Source organism: Oncorhynchus nerka, linkage group LG10, assembly GCF_034236695.1.
Source record: "Oncorhynchus nerka isolate Pitt River linkage group LG10, Oner_Uvic_2.0, whole genome shotgun sequence".
In the NCBI taxonomy this organism is placed as follows: domain Eukaryota; kingdom Metazoa; phylum Chordata; class Actinopteri; order Salmoniformes; family Salmonidae; genus Oncorhynchus; species Oncorhynchus nerka.
In genome coordinates, this window is record NC_088405.1 from 49,576,352 (window position 1) to 49,603,275 (window position 26,924).

The 26,924-nt window shown below is 42.8% G+C and overlaps 1 protein-coding gene across 3 annotated transcripts; it reads right to left on the minus strand.

Moving 5' to 3' along the window:
* Positions 1-649: 649 nt before the first annotated feature.
* rgs14b (regulator of G protein signaling 14b) lies at positions 650-26,924 on the minus strand. Of its 3 annotated transcripts, none has more exons than XM_029670143.2 (16): positions 26,770-26,924; positions 26,382-26,504; positions 25,562-25,583; positions 23,414-23,586; positions 18,899-18,991; positions 18,653-18,796; positions 18,269-18,469; positions 17,357-17,483; positions 17,170-17,240; positions 16,892-17,077; positions 15,590-15,666; positions 15,350-15,476; positions 15,171-15,252; positions 13,021-13,079; positions 1,935-2,049; positions 650-1,811 (listed from the first exon to the last, which is right to left on the minus strand). In XM_029670143.2, exons 1-16 carry the CDS (start codon positions 26,830-26,832, stop codon positions 1,429-1,431), a joined length of 2,046 nt encoding a protein of 681 aa, XP_029526003.2. In that variant the 5' UTR covers positions 26,833-26,924; the 3' UTR covers positions 650-1,428. The 3 variants fall into 3 exon arrangements, with proteins under 3 accessions (XP_029526003.2, XP_029526002.2, XP_029526004.2); XM_029670142.2 differs by having other exon boundaries at positions 16,892-17,080; positions 26,770-26,923; XM_029670144.2 differs by lacking the exons at positions 26,382-26,504; positions 26,770-26,924 and adding an exon at positions 25,777-25,935 and having other exon boundaries at positions 16,892-17,080.

Here is a 26,924-nt window from a genome sequence, read left to right on the forward strand (position 1 = left end):
ACTAGATGCAGGACTACTTGAGGTGTAAGGCTAAGAGACGTGCCTGAGGATGGTTAAGTGGGATGGCTAATAATTCTACTCTTCCTCTCTCTCCTCCCCTCTCTGTGTCTGCTCTCTGTGTCTGCTCACTGTGTCTGCTCACTGTGTCTGCTCTCTCTGTCTGCTCTCTGTGTCTGCTCTCTCTGTCTGCTCTCTGTGTCTGCTCTCTCCTCCCCTCTCTGTGTCTGCTCTCTCTGTCTGCTCTCTGTGTCTGCTCTCTCCTCCCCTCTCTGTGTCTGCTCTCTGTGTCTGCTCTCTCCTCCCCTCTCTGTGTCTGTCTCTCTCTGTCTGCTCTCTGTGTCTGCTCTCTCCTCCCCTCTCTGTGTCTGCTCTCTCCTCCCCTCTCTGTGTCTGCTCTCTGTGTCTGCTCTCTCCTCCCCTCTCTGTGTCTGCTCTCTGTGTCTCACTTGCAATGAATACTAATAACACGCCAAAGGAGACTGAACATAAAAGGCTGCTACATTCCCAGGCAATGTTATGCTCTACAGTATCTCTTCACCAAGCAAGAGATGCATTCATTTCTCCACTGGATTATTTCCAGTGATGAAATTGTCGTGGAAAACGTTGTATTCCAATGACCTAACAATAATTTGATTTACACTTTACACCGTAGGTTATCAACACATCAATTTATTATCTCCCAGGCAAAATAAACAGCAGAGCAACAGTAAAAACATCCAGACACTATAGGTAACCATTTATACTGTGCATTTAAAGGTCCGATGCAAACATTTTTATATCAAATCATTTTTGGGGGTAACAGTTAAGTTCCTTACTGTGATTGTTTTCAATTACAATGGTAAAAAAAAAGTTTTAAAAAATAGCTTCTTACAAAGGAGTCATTTCTCAAGCAAGAATTTAGCTAGGACTGTCTGGAAGTGGTATGAGTGGGGAGGGGATAATTGAACATTTGCTGTTATTGGCAGAGAGGTTTGGAACTCTTTCTTATTGGTCTATTAACTCATTTACTGCATGGTGATGTCACCATGGATGGCCAACACTCCATCCCACCTAAACAGGCAGAAATTTCAGGTATTTTCAAACAGCTCTTACACTAAAAGGGCATTATCATAATTTTCACAATTTCACAGTATTATTCCTACTTCATCATGTGGAAATATATATAAAACACAGGACAATCACATTTCTGACTGCACTGAGCCTTTAAGCAAAGTGAAAATGTCAGTTCACACCAAAGGTCAGGTAAACAACATGAGGCAATCGAAGGCACAGTACTGTAATTCAGCTTAATAAATAAGGTAAAACACCCATTCCTAACTAGCCTGGGTACCAGTCTGTTTAGCAATGACAGAGGAATGTTAGCTAAACAGACTTGTACCCAGGCTAATTCATAATCCATTCATCCACAGCATTTCTCTTTTCCCTCGGTCACACCACAGTCTCGCGGCCAGGGTCAGGGTCTGAGAGCTGGCTGTCTGAGGAGGGTGGTCTGGTCTGCTCCTCCCCTCCCTCTCCTGTGTCTGAGAACTGCAGTGGAGGCCCAGAGGGAAGCTGAAAGGGCTCAGGGAAGGCATGGAAGTGGACAGGAGATGGCCCCAGCTCTGTCTCGGTGAGCCCTAGTCCATCCTGACCCCGCAGTCCCCCCATTCCTCCTCCTCTTTTCCCCTGCTCCTCCTCCTGGTCCTGCTCCTCGTGCGCCTCAGCCAGAGGGAGCTGTAGGAACTGAGGAAGCCACAGCTGCTCCTTCTTCAGCAGGCCTCTCTGATCGTCCACACTGCAGCACTGGGTTCTGGACAGAAGTTCCATCAGACCTGCAGACAACAGAGAAATCATGTTCAGGCTCATGTCTTAAGTGTAATAGCTACATAGATACCTGAGAACAGCTGATCATTGCAAGAATCTCTAGTAGGTTCCCACACAAACCACTCCCTTACCATCCATGTCATAGGTTCTTCTAGCAGCAGGGTTTCTCAGCCTGGTGTTGGTCCGGACTCTGTCAGCACTAAAGAGGGAGCTAGTATCCATCTCTACAACAGCTGATCTTCTTCCCTAACCAATATAGAGAAATTTCACGTCGTTTGAAATGCCAAGAACATTTTGAAGGCTAGATTCAATCAGATCAAGTGTTAGCCGGTGATAGGGGACTCCCGCATAGCTGGTATTTTGGCGGTGTCGGAGTTGTAACTGCATTAGAGCTGTCAAATTGGTGAGCGGTTGCTCATGTGGTTGTCACAAAAAGCTACAATTGCACCAACTCACTTTAGAAGTTCAGAACAAGGAAGTGTATGCTATATATAATGAAAAATCATTACAGAAATAAGGATTTATATCAGCCAAATCGGGGTGTAGATTGCAACACACGTTCCAGTGTTCAAACTTGTAACAAGGCTGCATGGGGTTATTACTAAGGTGACTCGGCGCATCCAATGGCAATGTCCGCGTTACCCACATAAAAAAATACTACAGTTTGATATAGAACATTATAGTGCTTACTAGAATATGTAGTATACTGTACTCCACACTGTAGTTGATAGACACATTTATTTGACCATTTTAAAACACAATACAACCACACATGTGGATCATGTATTTAAAATCATCAAGGATGACACAAAAAAGTTTGAAAATGTATGAAATAAATATTGCACACATAAACATAGTAGGTCTAGGCTACACAGTAGACCTAGCCTACTAGCCATACTTTGGTTACACATATATCACATAATAAAACAATGGCAGGATTCCCTCAGTAGATCAGCGATCTAAGGCTCCGAAACCAAGTTAAATGATGGTTTAATTATGGCGACGTCAGGGGACGCCAGATGATGATGATGCAGATGGCTTGTCGGTTCTGATATTATCTTTGGCCTCTCTGTAGCCTGGGATGCCAGATGATGACGGAGTTGGCTTGCTGACCCTGATGTCGTCCTCAGCTCAGCCTCGATGTAGCCTGGACTTCATTCTCCTCCACGTCCAACGTGTAGCACACACTTGGGCGATGCCTCTGCCACTGCCACAGCCCAATAAGCCCACCACGCATCAGTCCTAAGCAGTAGTGGTCCTCACTGGGAGCGCTCTGCCATTTCCACACTGCAGTCGGGTCTCATTGATCAAGAAGCAGCCGGTGCTGATATTTAAATGAATTTAAATCATTTAAATCATTTAAATACATGCCAACATTAGCCAGCTAGCAAAACCAGACAAATCAATCTGCTATCAGTCCTGCAACTCCGTGGGTAAAAAAAACAACCAGATATATACAATCAACAATTCAATGACTTATCAAAAACTAGAATATGTACAAAATTCCAGAGCTCTCTGTTTAGGCTGCCTTACGACGCGTTGGAAACCACAGAACCAGTATCCCTAGATCATGTGTAGTACTTACCATATAATTTTGTATAATACTATGGGGGCTTTCGTTAATTCACTCTGGCTATCTATTACAATTTCAGAGTATTCTCGTCTGAGTGCGCCAGAGCGCAGAATAACTGATGAATTTACAAACGCGCAACACCCGTTGAATATAAAGGTTGGCAAAAAAAAAACGAATTCAATTGTCAGCAACACAGTCAGTCACCATATATATACCACACTATATAACGCGAAAACAGCCTAACCAGCTCTGCTAGGGCAAGTAAAATGGTCAGAGTGAGGTGTTCTCTCATTTGTGTCTGGAAGTATCTAGCAAGCTAGCCAACTTTAGCTTGTTAGCTTGGGTGCTTGAATGCCATTGCGGGGTCAGAATGCTCAGATCAACCCTACTCCTCAGCCAAAGCGTCCAGTGTGCACTCTGAACACTGCATGAGCAAAATGCTCTGAATTTATGAACTGACAACAATCTGAATTTATGACCGCCCAGGGCGCACTTTGGCACTCCAGTGGGAATAAGGAACACACCCATTAGTACACGCTGTAGTAGTATTCCTCAATTGTGTAGTGCTTACTATATCATTTTGTAGTATACTGTACAATACTACACAACAAATTCTCCAGTGTTAATTTTTTATTCATAACTTTGAGCATGTGAAATCAACGCTGAAAGTGTTGCGTCTGTGGACCCATATAGACACCGGAACAGTGTTGAATTAAATCAACACACTGCTTAGTGCCTTGCCTTTCAAGTAAATTGTAGAGTTACATGACTGTATTTGTTAGTGACAGAGACATGGTTGTTGCATTCATCCTTTTTTGGTCCCATTGGCTTCACGAATATGTTATTATAAAAAAAGTTATTTTGAGTGCCTCGTTTTATCCTAATACAGGGGCCTGAATCTCCTACATATCACTTTGAACCAAAACCACTGTCACCTTCGTGATGAGAGACGGACCAGGGCGCAGCATGATTTGAGTTCCACATTTTATTTCATGGTGAAACTTCCAACAAAACAATAAAACGTGACTTATTTCCTCCCTCTCTGCAGATGACTTCGTCAACCATTTTGAAAAGAAGGTTGACGACATCCGATCCTCGTTTGCTAAGTCAAACGACACCGCTGGTTCTGCTCACACTGCCCTACCCTGTGCTCTGACCTCTTTCTCCCCTCTCTCTCCAGATGAAATCTCGCGTCTTGTGACGGCCGGCCGCCCAACAACCTGCCCGCTTGACCCTATTCCCTCCTCTCTTCTCCAGACCATTTCCGGAGACCTTCTCCCTTACCTCACCTCGCTCATCAACTCATCCCTGACCGCTGGCTACGTCCCTTCTGTCTTCAAGAGAGCGAGAGTTGCACCCCTTCTGAAAAAACCTACACTCGATCCCTCCGATGTCAACAACTACAGACCAGTATCCCTTCTTTCTTTTCTCTCCAAAACTCTTGAACGTGCCGTCCTTGGCCAGCTCTCCCGCTATCTCTCTCAGAATGACCTTCTTGATCCAAATCAGTCAGGTTTCAAGACTAGTCATTCAACTGAGACTGCTCTTCTCTGTATCACGGAGGCCCTCCGCACTGCTAAAGCTAACTCTCTCTCCTCTGCTCTCATCCTTCTAGACCTATCGGCTGCCTTCGATACTGTGAACCATCAGATCCTCCTCTCCACCCTCTCCGAGTTGGGCATCTCCGGCGCGGCCCACGCCTGGATTGCGTCCTACCTGACAGGTCGCTCCTACCAGGTGGCGTGGCGAGAATCTGTCTCCTCACCACGCGCTCTCACCACTGGCGTCCCCCAGGGCTCTGTTCTAGGCCCTCTCCTATTCTCGCTATACACCAAGTCACTTGGCTCTGTCATAACCTCACATGGTCTCTCCTATCATTGCTATGCAGACGACACACAATTAATCTTCTCCTTTCCCCCTTCTGATGACCAGGTGGCGAATCGCATCTCTGCATGTCTGGCAGATATATCAGTGTGGATGACGGATCACCACCTCAAGCTGAACCTCGGCAAGACGGAGCTGCTCTTCCTCCCGGGAAGGACTGCCCATTCCATGATCTCGCCATCACGGTTGACAACTCCATTGTGTCCTCTTCCCAGAGCGCTAAGAACCTTGGCGTGATCCTGGACAACACCCTGTCGTTCTCAACTAACATCAAGGCGGTGGCCCGTTCTTGTAGGTTCATGCTCTACAACATCCGCAGAGTACGACCCTGCCTCACACAGGAAGCAGCGCAGGTCCTAATCCAGGCACTTGTCATCTCCCGTCTGGATTACTGCAACTCGCTGTTGGCTGGGCTCCTGCCTGTGCCATTAAACCCCTACAACTCATCCAGAACGCCGCAGTCCGTCTGGTGTTCAACCTTCCCAAGTTCTCTCACGTCACCCCGCTCCTCCGCTCTCTCCACTGGCTTCCAGTTGAAGCTCGCATCCGCTACAAGACCATGGTGCTTGCCTACGGAGCTGTGAGGGGAACGGCACCTCAGTACCTCCAGGCTCTGATCAGGCCCTACACCCAAACAAGGGCACTGCGTTCATCCACCTCTGGCCTGCTCGCCTCCCTACCACTGAGGAAGTACAGTTCCTGCGCAGCCCATTCAAAACTGTTCGCTGCTCTGGCCCCCCAATGGTGGAACAAACTCCCTCACGACGCCAGGACAGCGGAGTCAATCACCACCTTCCGGAGACACCTGAAACCCCACCTCTTTCAGGAATACCTAGGATAGGATAAAGTAATCCTTCTCACCCCCCCCCTTAAAATATTTAGATGCACTATTGTAAAGTGGCTGTTCCACTGGATGTCTTAAGGTGAACGCACCAATTTGTAAGTCGCTCTGGATAAGAGCGTCTGCTAAATGACTTAAATGTAAATGTACTTACCTGGTGCAACAAGCACATACAAACAATATCCCACAACCCAGGTGGGAACAATGGAGAACTTAAGTATGATCCCCAATTAGAAACAACAATTAGCTGCCTCTAATTGGGAACCATACACAAAACAAACATAGAAATAGGAAAACTAGAACACCCCCCTAGTTATGCCCTGTCCTACAACACCATAGAGAACCCCCAGGGCTCTCTATGGTCAGGGCGTGACAGTACCCCTCCCCCCCCCACTTGGACTTATTGCACCGGTTACTGAAATGGTTGTTACAATTTAGATGGTTTAGGTAGTCCCATAGTTTATTCTTCCCAACCCTGGGAGTCACTCTGAATACAGGTTGTGGGTGATAAAAGCATTTCAAAAAAGTTGGATAGCCCCACAATGGATGGATTTACAATAGGAATTACACATCATGTTGCAAGCCAACATAATGCGACTCGCAGGCCTGATGTAAAACGATTAGTTTCAGGCCACTGTATTAAAGATTTTTCAGAACGGGGTACAAACACCATCTAATGTCATCCTTTGTACCTTTAATTAGAAGTGCATAAGTGTACCCCAGTTCATACTGTACCTCAGGCCACATTGGGCCTGCAAGTAGGGTTGCAAAATTCTGGATTCCCAGATTTGTCTAAAACCGCGATTGAAGGATTTCTGATTTTCTCCTTCCATTTCCAAGAAAACTTCCAACCAGGATTTCTGTATAACCTGGGAATTATCTTCCGGCGCCGACAGAGATGGCCGCCTCGCTTCGTGTTCCTAGGAAACTATGCAGTTTTTTGTTTTTTTACGTGTTATTTCTTACATTGGTACCCCAGGTCATCTTAGGTTTCATTACATACTGTCGAGAAGAACTACTGAACATAAGAGCAGCGTCAACTCACCATCAGTACGACCAAGAATATGACTTTCGCGAAGCGGACCCTGTGTTCTGCCTTTCACCCAGGACAACGGAATGGATCCCAGCCAGCGACCCCAAAAAAACGACTTTGAAAAAGGGGAAAACGAAGCGGTCTTCTGGTCAGACTCCGGAGACGGGCACTTCGTGCACCACTCCCTAGCATTCTCCTCGCCAATGTCCAGTCTCTTGACAAAAAGGTTGATGAAATCCGAGCAAGGGTAGCATTCCAGAGGGACATCAGAGACTGTAACGTTCTTTGCTTCACGGAAACATGGCTCACTGGAGAGACGCTATCGGAGACGGTGCAGCCAGCTGGTTTCTCCACGCATCGGGCCAACAGAAACAAACATCTTTCTGGTAAGAAGAGGGGCGGGGGCGTATGTTTTATGGTTAACGTGACGTGGTGTGGCCAAAACAACATACAGGAACTCAAGTCCTTCTGTTCACCTGATTTAGAATTCCTCACAATCAAATGTAGACCGCATTATCTACCAAGGGAATTCTCTTCGATTACAATCACAGCCGTATATATTCCCCCCCAAGCAGACACATCGATGGCTCTGAACGAACTTTATTTGACTCTTTGTAGCTGGGGATTTTAACAAGGCTAATCTGAAAACAAGACTCCCTAAATTTTATCAGCATATCGATTGCACAACCAGGGCTGGAAAAACCTTGGATCATTGCTATTCCAACTTCCGCGACGCATATAAGGCCCTGCCCCGCCCTCCTTTCGGAAAAGCTGACTACGACTCCATTTTGTTGATCCCTGCCTACAGACAGAAACTAAAACAAGAAGCTCCCACGCTGAGGTCTGTTCAACGCTGGTCCGACCAATCTGATTCCACACTCCAAGACTGCTTCCATCACGTGGACTGGGATATGTTCCGTATTGCGTCAGACGACAACATTGACGAATACGCTGATTCGGTGTGCGAGTTCATTAGAACGTGTGTTGAAGATGTCATTCCCATAGCAACGATTAAAACATTCCCAAACGAGAAACCGTGGATTGATGGCAGCATTCGCGTGAAACTGAAAGCGCGAACCACTGCTTTTAATCAGGGCAAGGTAACTGGAAACATGACCGAATACAAACAGTGTAACTATTCCCTCCGCAAGGCAATCAAACAAGCTAAGCGTCAGTATAGAGACAAAGTAGAATCTCAATTCAACGGCTCAGACACAAGAGGTATGTGGCAGGGTCTACAGTCAATCACGGATTACAAAAAGAAAACCAGCACCGTCACGGACCAGGATGTCTTGCTCCCAGGCAGACTAAATAACTTTTTTGCCCGCTTTGAGGACAATACAGTGCCACTGACACTGCCCGCAACTAAAACATGCGGACTCTCCTTCACTGCAGCCGACGTGAGGAAAACATTTAAACTGGCATTCCCAGCCCCGCCCTCAGAGCATGCGCAGACCAGCTGGCTGGTGTGTTTACGGACATATTCAATCAATCCCTATCCCAGTCTGTTGTTCCCACATGCTTCAAGAGGGCCACCATTGTTCCTGTTCCCAAGAAAGCTAAGGTAACTGAGCTAAACGACTACCGCCCCGTAGCACTCACTTCCGTCATCATGAAGTGCTTTGAGAGACTAGTCAAGGACCATATCACCTCCACCCTACCTGACACCCTAGACCCACTCCAATTTGCTTACCGCCCAAATAGGTCCACAGACGATGCAATCTCAACCACACTGCACACTGCCCTAACCCATCTGGACAAGAGGAATACCTATGTGAGAATGCTGTTCATCGACTACAGCTCGGCATTTAACACCATAGTGCCCTCCAAGCTCGTCATCAAGCTCGAGACCCTGGGTCTCGACCCCGCCCTGTGCAACTGGGTACTGGACTTCCTGACGGGCCGCCCCCAGGTGGTGAGGGTAGGCAACAACATCTCCACCCCGCTGATCCTCAACACTGGGGCCCCACAAGGGTGCGTTTTGAGCCATCTCCTGTACTCCCTGTTCACCCACGACTGCGTGGCCACGCACGCCTCCAACTCAATCATCAAGTTTGCGGACGACACAACAGTGGTAGGCTTGATTACCAACAACGACGAGACGGCCTACAGGGAGGAGGTGAGGGCCCTCAGAGTGTGGTGTCAGGAAAATAACCTCACACTCAACGTCAACAAAACTAAGGAGATGATTGTGGACTTCAGGAAACAGCAGAGGGAACACCCCCTTATCCACATCGATGGAACAGTAGTGGAGAGGGTAGTAAGTTTTAAGTTCCTCGGCGTACACATTACAGACAAACTGAATTGGTCCACCCACACAGACAGCATCGTGAAGAAGGCGCAGCAGCGCCTCTTCAACCTCAGGAGGCTGAAGAAATTCGGCTTGTCGCCAAAAGCACTCACAAACTTCTACAGATGCACAATCGAGAGCATCCTGTCGGGCTGTATCACCGCCTGGTATGGCAACTGCTCCGCCCACAACCGTAAGGCTCTCCAGAGGGTAGTGAGGTCTGCACAACGCATCACCGGGGGCAAACTACCTGCCCTCCAGGACACCTACACCACCCGATGTCACAGGAAGGCCATAAAGATCATCAAGGACAACAACCACCTGAGCCACTGCCTGTTCACCCCGCTATCATCCAGAAGGCGAGGTCAGTACAAGTGCATCAAAGCTGGGACCGAGAGACTGAAAAACAGCTTCTATCTCAAGGCCATCAGACTGTTAAACAGCCACCACTAACATTGAGTGGCTGCTGCCAACACACTGACTCAACTCCAGCCACCTTAATAATGGGAATTGATGGGAAAAGATGTAAAATATATCACTAGCCACTTTAAACAATGCTACCTAATATAATGTTTACATACCCTACATTATTCATCTCATATGTATACGTATATACTGTACTCTATATCATCTACTGCATCCTTATGTAATACATGTATCACTAGCCATTTTAACTATGCCACTTTGTTTACATACTCATTTCATATGTATATACTGCACTCAATACCATCTACTGTATCTTGCCTATGCCGCTCTGTACCATCACTCATTCATATATCTTTATGTACATATTCTTTATCCCCTTACACTTGTGTCCCAGAATGTTGCAACCCTACATGCAAGTCACATTATGCTAGCTTGCAAAGTTATGTGTTAATTCCTATTGAACTCCGTCCAGAGTTAGGATATCCAACAGATGGAATTTTAATCCACCTGCAATCATTTTAATTCACTTGCATTCAGAATGAGTGCCAGGGTTAGGAACATTGTGAGGAGACTACCGAAGGCATTTAAACTGGAACAATCATTTCAGTCACCGGTGCAAAAATATCTAAATAACTGATTGGATTACTTTTGAAAAATGTATGTTATTTATCTTTGTGTAGCATCATATTAATCAGTAAATCAATGTACAGTAAATTCACAAACTTAGATATAGCAGAACAGATACTTCAATGTTCAAATACATTTATAGAACTTTAATCATTTTCTTGCCTTAGTACCTGACTTGCAAATCTTAGACCACCTTTTTTTGCAAAAGAATTAAACACAAATGGCATCAGTGAATACAAAATTCATTGTTTCGTGTTTTGTTGACATAATAATAAAGGTGCATAAATAGCTCCACCATTTCCTGGTTGCTGAAATTCTAATAGTTTGCCTGATTTCAGTTTTGTTGCCAAAACAAGCAATGCATAGTGTAGAGAATCATTGTACCATCTAAACCACCGTGAAATATCTTTTCAAACACCAGCAATATTGTATTTTCAGCTGTTTGAAGCAGGTATATAAAACCAAAAGTAAAAGAAGCAAAAAGAAGCTTAAAAAAGTGAAGCATGGAAATAGTTCACAAAGAACAAATCTAACACTTCTTACACTTGCTTTTAATGACGTTTACATGTGAATTTGGTCGGGTAACCCAAAAAGTTACATATTGCAGCTTTAACACATTGTTTTCATCAGAAGAGAAATGTGTACAATTGTGTTCACTGTTTCCGGCAATATGTACATACTACTGCACAAAATTCTAAATCATCCAATCACTGTCATATATGGAAAGACCTAGACCTTGGGTTACTCCTAAATCCTCACGTCCAACATTGTGACCTTCCTTAGAGCTTTTCTTTGGTGTGGATTTAGGCCTATACATTCATATCCTTGTGTTTCTCCACTGTGTTCGCCTTTCCTTCGTTCTATTGTGGATTGTGTTTCTGTGCGCCAATGGAAAGTCTACAAAACTATGAGCAAACAAAACTTTGTATTGAATACATGGAATTGAGTTGTGATGATACCGATGAATGAATCCTGCACACAACGTGTTTATTTTTGATTAAATGTAAAAAATAAAAAAACAGACGAGCTTTCTGTTTTGTCTGCTTGGATTTAAGAGAAAAGGATGGTTGCGCACATTTTTGGGGGCAGGCAGTTGTGTTCTTTTGATGAATGTATTTGCAATTTTGACTGTATAATAGAGTTTTGATATACGTATTTATGTTTTGAGAAGGCAACTACATTTTGCAAAAGGCCACAGAATTCTATGTCTTGCGGAGTCTGTTTTGAATATCGACAACATTGTTCCAAAAAATATGCTTGTACGTGATTCAGAAAAACTGAACTAGCACTTACTAATTTTACCATAATGTCCTATATTATGTACTATAGTTTACCATTGTAAACTGTGGTGAACACTATGTTAGGCCTATGATAACTTTGTAAATAATGGTAATTATTTATCCATATTACTCTACTGTGCTATGACAATCATATACACAATGAATGTGCTATACTGTAAATATGTAGCCATTGAACAAATCTGATGTATCATGGTGGAAAGCTGGAAATCCTTTCATTATGGAAATAAATAATGGTTTACCTCATAAAAATACTATAATTTACTTTAGGCCCAGTAGATGTATAATCTTCATCAGAAGATATATTGTACTTAAAGATAATATTATCTTTTATTAAAGTACTAAAAACGTAAGAATTTGGTCCCATATTCATAGCACACAATGGCTACATCAAGCTTGTGACTCTACAAACTTGTTCTATGCATTTGCATGTTTGTTTTGGTTGCGTTTCAGATTATTTTGTGCCCAATAGAAATGAATGGTAAATAGAATATGCATCTAAACACTTCAACAGTAATGTGGATGCTACCGTGATTACGGAGAATCCTGGATGATGAGTGAAAAAGTTACAGACACTACATGGGAGGTACAGGGGGGCTTAGCATTTTTTCAGTGGTATGATATTTGCTCGTCTATAACTTTCTCACATGATTAATGATTAATTAAGGATGATTCGTTATCAGGGTAGCATCCAGATTCATGTCGGAGTGTTTAGAAACATATTCTTATTTACAATAAAAGTGACTCCAAAAAGACACAATACATTATTTACCTTTCGTTTCTATTGGGCACAAAATAATCAGAAACACAACCAAGACAAACAGCAAATGCTTGTGAAATTTTGTTCCCCTAAAATGAATGGACTATGTACAAAAAGTGCTGTAATTTCTAAATAGTTCACCAATATGGATGAGAATTCACTCAAATTAATGCTAACAGTCTGCAAAGTTTTGAAGTATAGAACCAAACAAAGAAAACATTTTTCACTGTCCCAATAATTACAGAGGGCACTGTTTATAAATACTAATACTAAAGTTTTAATAACACAGTAAAACTATGATATTTTTTCATGTGGGTATAACGCCAGGAGCGGTATCCTGATTTGACAGCTCCAATGCAGTTACCTCCGATATTGCCTAAATAAAAACAATGAAACTGCTTTGCAGGCAGACAGACAGATACATAGACAGCCGGACAGGCAGACAGACAGACAGGCAGACAGATCGTTGCTCAAGTACCACTCACCTGAAACACAGGGCCCGAGGAGCTACCACACACCATTGAGCTGCTGCTCTGCTCAGTACCTGGGGAAAATAATAGGATCAAATATTCTCAATCTCAAAAACAAATCTAGGCAAAACAATTTAGACGCATGGCGATCCCGAAATTTCGTCAGCCGGCGATTGTCAAGGAAATAACTGCCGGTCTTACGGTAATTGACCATTAATTAACATAAACACATTTAGCATCTCCTGGCTTCCACACTGATGCAGACCTTTGGAACATCTATATATTAAAAAGTCGATTACATCTATGTAATATAGCCTACATTTTCACAATAAATCCATTATTTATTTTCGACAGGTTTAAAGAATAGATGATATGAAGAAAATGTCCCACTGTCATTGGTATTATGAGAAAAAAAACTGTTTTGGTAACTGATGCACATAAGTAAAAGATGATGAGATAATGTACTGTAAACGAAGCAAGTACACTCACAAGGACGTCTACAGTAGTACAGTGCCTATATATATTCACACCCTTGACCTTTTCACATTTTGCTGTGTTACATAGTGGGATAAAAATTGATTTAATTGTCATTTTTTTGTCAACGATCTACACAAAATACTCTGTAATGTCCAAGTGGAGAAAAATTCGAAAATTTGAACAAAAAATGTGTGGAAATAAATATATCTTAACTAGATAAGTATTCAACCCCCTTAGTCAATACATGTTAGAATCACATTTTACAGTGATTACAGCTGTGAGTCTTTCTGGTGAAAGGTGCATTTGTGTCTCTGTTGGAAAGCAGACTGAAAGTAGTTTTTCTCTAGGATTTTGCCTGTGCTAAAGCTCTATTCCGTTTCTTTTTATCCCACAAAAACCCTCTATCCTTGCCGATGACAAGCATAACCATAACATGTTGCAGCCGCCACCATGCTTAAAAGTATGAATGAGTGGTGCTCAGGGATGTGTTGTGTTGGATTTGCCCCGAACATAATGCTTTGTATTCAGGACAAAAAGGATCACTTTATTTCCAAATATTTTACTTTTACTTATATTACTTTAGTGCCTTATTGCAAACAGGATGCATGTTTTGGAATATTTTGTATCCTTTTCACTCTATAATTTATGTTAGTATTGTGGAGTAACTTCAATGTTGTTTATCCATCCTCAGTTATCTGGAAAACCTCTCTGGTCTTTGTGGTTGAATCTGTGCTTGGCATTTACTGCTAGACTGAGGGACCTTACATGTATCTGTATGTGAGATGGGGTAGTCATTTAAAAATCATGTTAAACACTATTATTGCACACAGAGTGAGTCCATGCAACTTATTTTGTGACTCGTTAAAAGGGTTGAATGGTTATTGACTAAAGACATTTCAGCTTTTCATTTTAAATTCATTTAAAACATTTCTAAAAACATAATTCAACTTTGACATTATGGGGTATAGATCAAATGCATGTAGATCAGTGACACAAAATCTCAATTTAATCTATTTTGAATTCAGGCTGTAAAACAACAAAATGTGGAAAAGGTCAAGGGGTGTGAATACTTTCTGAAGGCCCAGTAGATGTATAATCTTCATCAGAAGATATATTGTACTTAAAGATAATATTATCTTTTATTTTACCGTCAGCTATTTATTTGCTGTTTACATTGAAATCACATTGTCCAACTCCATAGCTGTCATTGTCAAGCAAAACAAGACAATTAGTGATACAGAGTTGTCATGATAGCACAAACAGACTGGCACTTAGACTAGGTACTCTAATTACATAATAATTACCTAAAAAAGGATTGGTTTTAATTATTTGGGATTCATTGCAAAAACAAACGAGCACCACTAAGTATTGACAATTGTGCTGTCCTCTTGGAAGTGGTTACCATGAAGTTCTGAGTAAATACCAGACAAACACTGGCTAAACAAGCACTGTCAATTATCATTATTTACAGAATATTCTCATAGGAAATCATAGTGTTTGACGTGATAGGACATAGCGTATTGCAGAAGATTGTACTGACTCCTTTGGGAGATATACGCATAAAGCTTCGTGGATACAGTATCAGTTTTGAACACAAGCAATCTCACCGTCTAGGTTTCTCTCCTGCACCCACATACGCACAATTAAAAAAAAAACAGAAAACAAACAGAATTCTGCAGCATACTAGCCTTTCACTCTGTCCAGTGTTATCTTTTTGTCGGCCAGGGAGGTTACGGCCGTGCTCATGCTTAGGGACTCTTTGCTCCCACTCTGAAATAAAAGGGAGTATGGAGAGAAAACATCAGAGGGGTTATAGGTTATGCAACAGTATAGAACGTCACACGCAGAGTCCCATAGTTAGACTCACCATGGTGACTATGACGTCCTGTGGTCGCAGACGTTGCTTCTGGAGCACTGGGGTCAGTGCTTCCTGTAGAGACTTGCTGGACTTTACCACAATACCCACTGTCTTCCCTGTGGACACTATCTCCACCCTGAGAAAGACACAACTTGGCATTAGTATGATTTTGTTTGTTTGTCGGGTTCATTTAACTACAGGAAATATAAAAGTGAACATGTTGTAAAATATCAGGATGTGGACACTCACACAAAAGTCACTCTGAGCTCCAGGAAGACCTGCTGCTCCTTCAGAACTGAGCTGTCCTGATCCAGAGAGAGGGGCTTCTGGGGAGAGACCAGAGAACAGAAGGTGAATAATGAACACAGTACATCAACTATACTTGGCATAGAGGATTCTCCCTTGTCCTCCAACTAAGATGCTGCTGAGTGACAGACAGACACCAATTTGGGTAAAACCAATAGCCTGCTTGAGAGGTTGCTTGATTGATTGATTTTATAAGCCAGTTAAAAAAAATACATATAGACACAGTACATATTCAAACTTGTCAGGGATTACAGGATAAAGTCTGACTTATTGTGGTACACACTCTACACTCTTAAAAGTAAAGGTGCCTGGAAGAACCTTTTGGGGTTCTAAGAATTGCCACACCAGTGGAACCATTCCAGGTCAAAAAGGTTCCCAGAGGAACCCCTCTGAAAAGGGTCTTAGAGGAACCCCTGTGTAAAGGTTCAAAACGGAACCTTTTTGTGATGGGATGGGTTCAATAGTCCTCCACAGTGGACGCGTCATAATACCCATAAAAACACAGAAATGGTTCCAATTGTTTTTCCGCCACACATTTTTTCACATCGTGAATTTATCAAAAAAATGTTTTGAATGAATTGTGTTTGGTGTAGACTTACCTTGATGAGACGTTTTGATAGCTGTGTAATTCTCTCTCATACAAGGTGAGTTTTATCAACATATTCACCTCAATTTACTCTCAAAAATTTGCAATGACAATTATCGATGAAACTTACCTTGTCACACCGAGAGAGATTTGCGAGGTTATCAAAACGTCACACCAGGGTAAGCCTACACGAAACACAGAACCTATATGAAGTAGCTTTAAAACCCCAGAGGGAAAAATTAATGGTGGAAAGGCGATTGGAACCATTTCCAGTCCAGGTTTAAGAGTGGTACCGTGGTACTAAATGTTGAACCTTTTTAATAATATATTGTAGAGCTGGCAGCCTATCAGGAGATTGGAGGCGTGGCTTATTGGAGGCGTGGCTTTACTATATATATTTTTTGCCATTATTTTTCGCAATGTTAAGTTTATACACTGCAAATGTACATTTTTCTCAAATATTTAGGCATGTTACATATTCTAATATAATATTAATATTGCTGAATACATATAGTAACAATGTGGTAACTACTCCAACTTTGGGATTTGCATAAGCGATTGAGGATCGCTCAGCTTCATTGAAGCTACAAAACTGTCAGTGCTCAAACTTAACATGTGATGACAATAAAACAGAACCGATGAACAGAGATGACATTTACCTTGTCCTTGCCCTGCAGGTAGATTATGACATCCGAGAGGGGGAGGCCTCTCTTCTCACAGAGCCCAGTGAGCATAGTGCGGATAGAGAGGCCAGGTCGGGCTGGAGCCAGGGATGCAGTGCCGTCAGGTAGGAACACACAACAGTACTTCTCTGCCTGGCCCGCACGCCAACGCTCCTTCTCCGACTTCTGGGGGGAAAGGGGATAAAAGGCACAAGTTAATTCAAAGTCGAAATAAGTATTATGTGATAGTCAGAGCTTGGTGTCTGTGTGCTCACCTCTGCTGCATTGAGGAGGGATCCCGACCTGGCTGTGCTCTGTAAGACTGCAGCATGGTCAGCAAGCTCAGCTAAGGGAATGGGCAGGGGGTATATTCAGCTGCAGGTATACTGTATGTCATCAGACCAGAAAAGTACTAGACTGTAATGTAAATTCTGAACCAATGCTATCCCTATTGTATTATACCTCCCCATGATCCCCTCTTTTCCTGTCCTTTCTCTCTGGTCAGCTTGTTCTGTGGGGCTCCTTTTCTCTTCTCTGCTCCCTCGTCCAAATCCAAAGGTAGAGACTTTCCTGGTTTGACCTTTGGTTTCTATGAACAATACTCAGTTATGAAGTGATGTGTTGGTTTATGCACAAACTTTATAGCACATTTTTACAGTACCGTATGGTCAGGGCCTGGCACTAGCCTTTTGGCGGCCCTAAACGAGATTTAGTTGAGGGGCCCCACACCTCGCAGGCAAAACATTTTAGTGGCCCCCCTCTAGACGGCTGAGATAAATGTACATTTCCCGTAATTCTACACATTTTGCATGGGGCGTAGAGATAATGTTGCAGTTTTAAAGCAAGTTTCTGCAATTCTACACCATTTGCCATGAGGTGGAGATAACATTTTGCCATTTTATAACTAACTTCATGCAATTCTATTAATTTTGCCACCGGGGCGGAGAGAACATTATTAAGTTTTACAGTTAATTTCCTGCAATTCTACACATTTTTGCCATGACTTATTCCATGTTAATATGATATCTGAATGAGAGTGACTAACAAAATCAATGGGGGCCCCTATGGGGGCCCCTGTGCTGTTCTTACCCGGTCGTTAATTCGGACATGATTACTACAAGTTCAGATAGCTTGCTAGACTAATTTTCCAATCTAAAAATATTTAGCTGACTTGGGATAATTGAGTGACTGTCAGTGACTGACATAACAAGAGGAAAACTGCTGATACACAACCATATCTCTAAACTGCACCTTGTGTTTTCTACTGTTCTAACTATCAACAAACAGTAAGTTGAAACCCCAACTGAGTTCCAATTGTATTCTTTGTTTTGTTTTTTGTACGCTTATACCTGGTGCCGGCCCTGTGTACGGTACCTCTTTGGGTTTGTGGTCAGCCTTGGGTCTGTCACTATGAAAGGGGATGTCAGTCCCGGCAGTCTTTCTGGTTGCTGTGCTCTTCGAGCGGGGGCCCAGCTCAGGTAGAGGCCTGCCCTCCACATTGGCCAACATGCAGCTCTGATAGAGCTGGGAGCGAACAAAGCGTGTGTAGCTGTCAAACTTCATCAGCTTGAAGATCTGAAGTGAGGAAGAGGGAGAGAGAGAGAGGAAGCCTTGTTAAGTCAGGCAACACAGCCATCTTTGTTACTAAACTTTTCCTGCTGTTTCCCACAGCAAAAGATGGCCATGCTACTGTATGAATATTTCATTATTTTCTAATGGAGGCTTGCTACAGTAGATGATGTGTCCATGATGGTGTACCTGTTGTTGAGCCTTGTGATACATGTCAGGGTGAGGGTTTCTCACTTCCCACTCCTCGATGCGGACTTTGTCATCAATGTTGATGGGATGGGAGGCACTGCCTGAGAGGTAACTGCTGTAGATGGAGCGAGCCTCCTGGTTTAACTGGACAGAAAAGGAACATGGTCAAACCCTGACCGATAGAGACCCCTCTTGAAGATGGGTAATCTTGAAGATGTCAGAAACCCATTTTCATCTGTGAAGTACCTTCTCTTTCTGATTGGCTGGGATCTGTCTGAACTTTTCACATGCCTGCCAAAATAAGATGTTCTCAGCACTGACCTCCGACTTCAGGAAAGCCTGTGGGTTTAAGCAGAAAAATAGTCTTGTCACCAATATTTACCCAACCACAATGCCTTATCACCAGGCATAAATCTTCAGCCTGTTTTGACTGTCTGAAAACTGTGGGTAGTTTCTTAAGGGGTTAAGGGGGAAAACCTCTTCCACTGTGTTTTTTATTGGACCTTAACACCACCTTAAATTTGACTTACAGTATACCCTGCAAACCAAAACTGGTTCTGAGAACGTTCCCAGGACATTCATTAGGTTGCCATAAAAACGGTCTAGTTGTGCTGATGATTATGCAATGTTTGTACAAAACATTTGCCTGATGTTGCAAGAACGTTCCCAGAACACATTTTGTTACTACATCACCTGGAAACCTAATCAGAACCTTAGGGCAATGTTCTGTGGTGGTTGTTACAGATGTTGTGCACAACAGTTTAGTGAATGTTAGGAGAACGTTCAATGGCTATTTCGTTTAAAACATTTTCTTATCAAGAGCATTACTTGAATGTTTTTGGGACGTTATCATCCTAATGTTCGATAAAACCCTAACTAGAACTTAATGGGAATGTTAGCTAATGTCATGGGAATGTTCTCGGTTTGCTGGGTATTGTTCACTCTTATATTTCTGTCTCACTCACACACATTCCTCTGCTCTCCACAGGCCTCGTAATCCAAACTGGTGAATCTCATCTCTTTTCCCATAAATCCTCCAGCCCTCAGGAGAAAATCAGACGCCCATGTGGTTCTGACTATTTAAGGGACTCTTGCGTGGGCCTCTTTCTCACTTTATTCTCACTTTAATTTATTGGGCATTTTGACAAACAATCTTTGTGGCAGGGTTTTGTATTGTCTCCCAGTCAGTAAAATGCTTTCATTCAAATAATGTATTGTGTTTGCTTTTCATGTATTGTGTAATACCAGTCATTCAAGGGCTTTTCTTTATTTTGACTATTGTAGAATAATAGTGAAGACATCAGAACTATGAAATAACACATATGGAATCATGTAGTAACCAAAAAAGTGTTAAACAAATCTAAATATATTTTATATTTGAGATTCATCGAAGCAGCCACCCTTTGCCTTTGATTACAGCTTTGCACACTTTTGACCTACTCTCAACCTACTCTCAATCACCTGGAATGCTTTTCCAACAGTCTTGAAGGAGTTCCCAGATATGCTGAGCACTTGTTGGCTGCTTTTCCTTCACTCTGCAGTTCAACTCATCCCAAACCATCTCAATTGGGTTGAGGTCGGGTGATTGTGGAGGTAGTGTAGATATAGTGTAATTGTTGTTTTTTGATGTGTTCATGCAGAGCTTATATCAAATCAAATCAAATACAATTTTATTGGTCACATACACATATTTAGCAGAAGTTATTGTGGGTGTAGAGAAATGCTTGTGTTCCTAGCTCCAACAGTGCAGTAATATCTAACAATTCACAACAATACACAAATATCTAAAAGTAAAATAATGGAATTAAGAAATGTATAAGTATTAGGACGAGCAATGTCAGTGGCATTGACTAAAATACAGTAGAATAGAATACAGTACATACATATGAAATGAGTAAAGCGGTATGTAAACATTATTAAAGTGACTAGTGATTCCATGTCTATGTATATAGGGCAGCAGCCTCTAAGGTACAGGGTTGAGTAACCTGTGGTAGCCAGCTAGTGATGGCTATTTAACAGTCTGATGGCCTTGAGATAGAAGCTGTTTTTCAGTTTCTCGGTCCCAGCTTTGATGCACCTGTTCTGACCTCGCCTTCTGGATGATAGCGGAGTGAACAGTCCATGGCTCGGGTGGTTGGTGTCCTTTATGATCTTTTTGGCCTTCCTGTGACATCGGGTGCTGTAGGTGTCCTGGAGGGCAGGCAGTGTGCCCCTGGTGATGCATTGGGCAGACCGCACCACTCTCTGGAGAGCCCTGCGGTTGCGGGCGGTGCAGTTGTCGTACCAGGCGGTGATACAGCCTGACAGGATGTTCTCAAATGTGCATCTGTAAAAGATTGTGAGGGTCTTAGGGGCCAAGCCAAATTTCTTCAGCCTCCTGAGGTTGAAGAGGCGCTGTTGCGCCTTCTTCACCACGCTGTCTGTGTGGGTGGACCTTTTCAGATCGTCAGAGATGTGTATGCCGAGGAACTTGAAGCTTTCCATCTTCTCCACTGTGGTCCCTTCAATGTGGTACGGACGTGCGCCAACCTGCTTTTTCCTGAAGTCCCCTATCATCTCCTTTGTTTTGTTGACGTTAAAGGAGAGGTTATTTTCCTGGCACCACTCCGCCAGGGCCTCTCCTCCCTGTAGGCTGTCTCGTCATTGTTGGTAATATATGGTTGTGTCATCTGCAAACTTGATGACTGAGTTGGAGGCATGTGTGGCCATGCAGTCATGGGTGAACAAGGAGTACAGGAGGGGGCTGAGTACGCACTATTGTGGGGTTCCTTGTGTTGAGGATCAGTGAAGTGGAGGTGTTGTTTCCTACCTTCACCACCAAGGGGGCGGCCCGTCAGGAAGTCCAGAACCCAGTTGCACAGGGCGGGGTTTAGACCCAGGGCCCCAAGCTTGATGATAAGCTTGGAGGTTACTACGGTGTTGAAGGCTTAGCTGTAGTCAATGAACAGCATTCTTACATGGGTATTCCTCTTGAATATGTCCGTAAACACTCCAGCCAGCTGGCCTACGCATGCTCTGATGACGCGGCTAGGGATATTGTCTGGGCTGGCAGCCATGCAAGGGTTAACACGCTTAAATGTCTTACTCACATCGGCCATGGAGAATGAGAGCCCACAGTCCGTGGGAGTGGGACGCATCGATGGCACTGTGTTATGCTCAAAGCGGGCGAAGAAGGTGTTTAGCTTGTCTGGGAGCAGGACGTCAGTGTCCGCGACATGGCTGGTTTCCCCCTTTGTAATCTGTGATTGTCTGTAGAACCTGCCACATACGTCTTGTCTGAGCCGTTGAATTGCGACTCCACTTGATTTTGTACTGACGTTTTGCCTGTTTGATTGGGTTTGGGTAGGTTTTAATAGGGACAGTAGGAACAACATCCCCTATACACTTCCTGATGAACTCAGTCACTGTGTCTGTGTATACATCAATGTTATTATCCGAGGCTACCCGGAACATATCCTAGTCCCCATGATCAAAACAATCTTAAAGCATGGATTCCGATTGGTCAGACCAGCGATGAATAGACCTTAGCACGGACATCCTGTTTGAGTTTCTGCCTATAGGAAGGGAGGAAAGAAATGGAGTCGTGATCTGATTTGCCGAAGGGAGGGTGGGGGAGGGCCTTGTGGGCATCCCGGAAGAGAGAATAGCAGGGGTCGACTGTTTTCCCAGCACGAGTACTACAGTCAATGTGTTGGTAGAATTTCGGTAGCGTTTTCCTCAAATTTGCTTTATTAAAATCCCCAGCTACAATAAATGCGGCCTCAGGGTATGTTGTTTCCAGTTGCATAAAGTCCAGTGTAGTTCTTTGAGGAACGTTGGGGTATCGGCTTGAGGGGGAATATACACAGCTGTGATTATAACGAAATATAATTATCTTGGAAGGTAATACGGTCGGCGTTTGATTGTGAGGTATTCTACGTCGGGTGAACAAAAGGATTTGAGTTTCTGTACGTTATCACAAGCACACCATGAGTGGTTAATCATGAAACATACACAACGTCCTTCTTCTTCCCGGAGAGTTCTTCATTCCTGTCTGTGCGATGTACTGAGAACCCAGCTGGCTGTATGGACGGAGACAGTATATCCAGAGAGAGACATGATTCCATGAAACAGAGTATGTTACAGTCCCTGATGTCTCTCTAGAAGGAGATCCTCACCCTGAGCTTGTTTACTTTATTGTCCAGAGACTGAACATTAGCGAGAAATATACTCAGAAGCGGTGGATGGTGTGCCCGCCTCCTGAGTCGGACTAGAAGTCCACTCCGAATACCTCTTCTCCGTTGAGCAGCATCTTGGAGCAGCCTCTGGGATAAGTTAAATTGCCCTGATGGGTAAGAACAAAGGATCCAATTCGGGAAATTCCTGGTCGTAATAGTCTGGTGAGTTACCGCCACTCTGATATCCAAAAGTTATTTCCGGCTGTATGTAATAACACAAAAAACATTCTGGGCTAATAGTGTAAGAAATGGCACAAAAAAAGCAAAATACTGCAAAGTTGTTTAGCAGCTAGAAGCAGTGTTGCCATGTCTAAGATGACGATGACATCCTGAGACCGCGGTTAAATAATGGCAAAATAATCAACACAAAATCATAGTCTTTCCTTTACATGACAATGTAAGTGTTCAAAATGACTTCTTTTATCTCTCAAAACAATGGACTCTTGCTTGAAACAAACACACAAGACCCATAAACACAAAGTGCATACTAAAGCTCATCATGAATAAACCTGAAAGATTGTGTACAGTCGGGTTTAGGTCCTACCGTGAAGTAGAGGACACCAGTTGGGTCCTGTAGTAGCCTCTCAAAGCTCACAGCCCAGCTGGCCACCTTCCCCACACCACTGGCTCCATCACTGGGCACGGTGGGGAGACTGGAGTTACTGCTGGAACACAGGCCCACACTGGCTCCACGTTCCTCTGGTACCACATTCAGCTCTGGAGACATTAACAACAGGGCTGCACTGGATGTAATACAGAAACCACCATGTATGCTTCACTTTGAAATATGATTCCTGTACTTGAACATAGTAAAGTGATTTTGAATACGGAACACTTTAGTCTAGTCACTGAAAATGTACAGAAAATTAAAAGACGATTGTACAAGGGAACGAGTCATGAGCAACTCCCTCACGTGACTTTCTCTCACATACGGCTGTCAGCTATTGAGGAGGAAGTCATTGTGGTAACACCGGAACTTCAGAGCCAGACTGGCAGGTGAACCCAACAGACAGTGCATTCTTTAGCGTTTACAAACAGTAAACACTACTTACAGTGAGCTACAAAAGTATTGGGACAGTGACACGTTTTTGTTGTTGTTTTGGCTCTGTACTCCAGCATAATGATACAATGACTGAGGTTGAAGTGCAGACTCTCAGCTTTAATTTGAGTGTATTTTCTATCCATATCAGTTGAACCATTTAGAAATTACATCACTTTTTGTTCATAGTCCCCCCATTTTAGGGAACCAAAAGTATTGGGACAAATTAAAATTATGTGTATTATCGTAGTCAAACGTTTAGTATTTGGTCCCTTTTTCCTAGCATAAAATGATTACATCAAGCTTGTTGTGACTCTACAAACTTGTTGGGTGCATTTGCTGTTTTTTATTTGGTTGCGTTTCAGATTATTTTGTGCCCAATAGAAATGAATGTTAATTAATGGATTGTCATTTTGGAGTCACTTTTTAATGTAAATAAGAATATTATATGTTTCTAAACACTTCTACATTCATGTGGATGCTACCACGATTACGGCTAGTCCTGAATGAATCGTCAATAATGATGAGTGCGAAAGTTACAGACACACAAATATCATACCCCCAAGACATGCTAACTTCTCCATTACGGCAACAGGGGAGCTTAACACATTTTTTTTGTCGTTAGGGGAGGGGGGGGGTGATATTTGTGCTCACTCATCATTATTCACTTTGAAATATTATTTGTGTCTTCTCCTGCACTTGAACATAGTACTGTGATTTTGAATACCGAACACGTTATTCTAATTACTGAGTTGTGAAAATGTACAGGAAATTAAAAGACTGTACAAGATTGTACAAGGAAACGAGTCATGAGCAACTCCCTCACGTGACTTTCTCTCACATACGGCTGTCAGCTATTGAGGAGGAAGTCATTGTGGTAACACCGGAACTTCAGAGCCAGACTGGCAGGTGAACCCAACAGACAGTGCATTCTTTAGCGTTTACAAACAGTAAACACTACTTACAAGTACTGGGAGAGTGATATTTTTGTGGTTGCTTTGGCTCTGCACTCCAGCACTTTGAATTTGAAATGATACATTGACTATGAGGTTGAAGCGCAGAATGCCAGCTTTAATTTGAGGGTATTTTCATCTATATCGGGTGAACCGTTTAGAATTACACCACTTTTTGTACATAGTCCCCCCCATTTTAGTGAACCAAAAGTATTGGGACTAATTCACTTATGTATATTAATGTAGGCAAAAGTTTAGTATTTGGTCCCATATTTCTAGCATGCATTGACTACATCAAGCTTGTGACTCTACAAACTTGTTTGGATGCATTTGCTGTTAGTTTTGGTTGTGTTTCAGATTATTTTGTGCCCAATAGAAATGAATGGTAAATAATGTGTTGTCCTTCTGGAGTCACTTTTATCGTAAAGCTGACAGTCATTGTATCATTTCATTGTTTCACTGCAATCCTTATGGAGCTAACTGTATATGAGTGAAACATGTTGAGAGAGGAGGACACTGTGCTACAGGGCCATTTACTTATTCACATACAGCTCTGATTTACAGCTCCTCAAAGCACTCAGCAGAAGAGTGAGTGAGCGAGTGAATCCATATGTATAACTGGGAGAAAGCAGACCATCTATTGTCTGGTCCAACACGTTCAGTGAAAAAAAAAACTGAATGTGTCCATGTTTCAACTCACCTCCGTCCGACACTGCCAGACTCTGTAACCACAAACATAGACTAGTGAATAAATCTGCTTTGGATTAGGGTAACAACAATCAGATACACAATGATTTTATATCTAAAGTAACATGTTTTTAGTTGGCGTAAAACCTCTAATCTTTAGAAGACTTTAGAGCTTAGACAGTGAGACTGTGAGACAGAAAGACAGACAGACAATCTAGGCCCACTTACTGCACGTCCATTCGGTATTCCAAGGTTTTTATGTGTTAGGAACATTGCCGTATCGCTTCGGGTTAATTGAAAGATTCCAAGAGAGACATTGATAGATCACTGAAGAAGGGTTCCGGTAATGTTCTTCTCTGAACCTACTTGCTTTGCAGTGACTGCCACTTCCTGACTGCACAGGAAGTCTTGCCATAGCAACATGACCACAAGAGGATGTGTGTGCACTCTACACAAACCCTCGTCTTTCTTTACCCCCTTGTCGAAAGCAATATCATTCTCATTCATGCAGACAATAGAACACACCAAAACATGAAATGAATACACTGTTGATTACAGTATGAAAACAGTTTGTGGTGTTTGAGTTTCTCTAGACAAATATTGGTCATGTGTTTTAATTAGCATAAAACTGGATCTTAACCATATAGAATTAGGAGGATCTCTATGCTTAACCATGATAAATTGCCACCAGCTGTAAGTGACTAAACACACGCCATCACCACCATAAAGCACAGCTCACGTATTGTCGTCTAATATTAGTTAATAATTAGTTAGTAAATGATTATCAGTGAATTAAGTTAATTATCTATAAGAGAATTTTAGTATAGGTTTACCCTTGTGAGATTCAGTGGTCTAATGCTGGTTTCATTGTTGTATCGTCCAAGTCTCCTTCGGAGAGAGGATCTCAGGGCAAGTTGAGAGAATCCTTTGGTGAACTCTTTGAACATCATTGTTTTCTGTAGGACAAATTCAAAACAATCCAACATTGATCAGATAAATTACGTCACACTTGGCTCAACTATAATATGACTTGTTTGAGCATGTTTTCATACTCTCTAAAAATCTTGAACTTCCATGACAACCCATGGGAAGCGGGTAAATCTGTTCCTAGCTATCCCCACATGCTACAAAAGGCACCACAGGAAATTCCCCCCAAAGCCACAATCCTCACGATACAGAATATCTACTGCACGTGATTAAATGAATGTAAAAGTATTGTACCTTCTCTCTGGATTCTCCAGTTGTTTTCTTCAAAGGACAGTGGCAGGATGCAGAGGTCTCCATGGCAGTGGTGGAGCCTACTTGGAATAGACAGAGAGAGAAAGGAAAGGAAAGAAAAGGAGAGGAGAGTTTTAACAGCTCTGGGCGGCTGATGC

What these genes read in the sequence shown, in the direction of transcription:
- rgs14b (XM_029670142.2), bottom strand. Translation starts at nt 26,832, where the DNA reads ATGGAGACCTCTGCATCCTGCCACTGTCCTTTGAAGAAAACAACTGGA. An exon ending in CTGGTGTCCTCTACTTCACG is followed by an intron (nt 18,992 to 23,413) that starts GTAGGACCTAAA and finishes TTAAACCCACAG; the next exon opens with GCTTTCCTGAAGTCGGAGGT. An exon ending in AAGAACCTATGACATGGATG is followed by an intron (nt 1,812 to 1,934) that starts GTAAGGGAGTGG and finishes TGTTGTCTGCAG; the next exon opens with GTCTGATGGAACTTCTGTCC.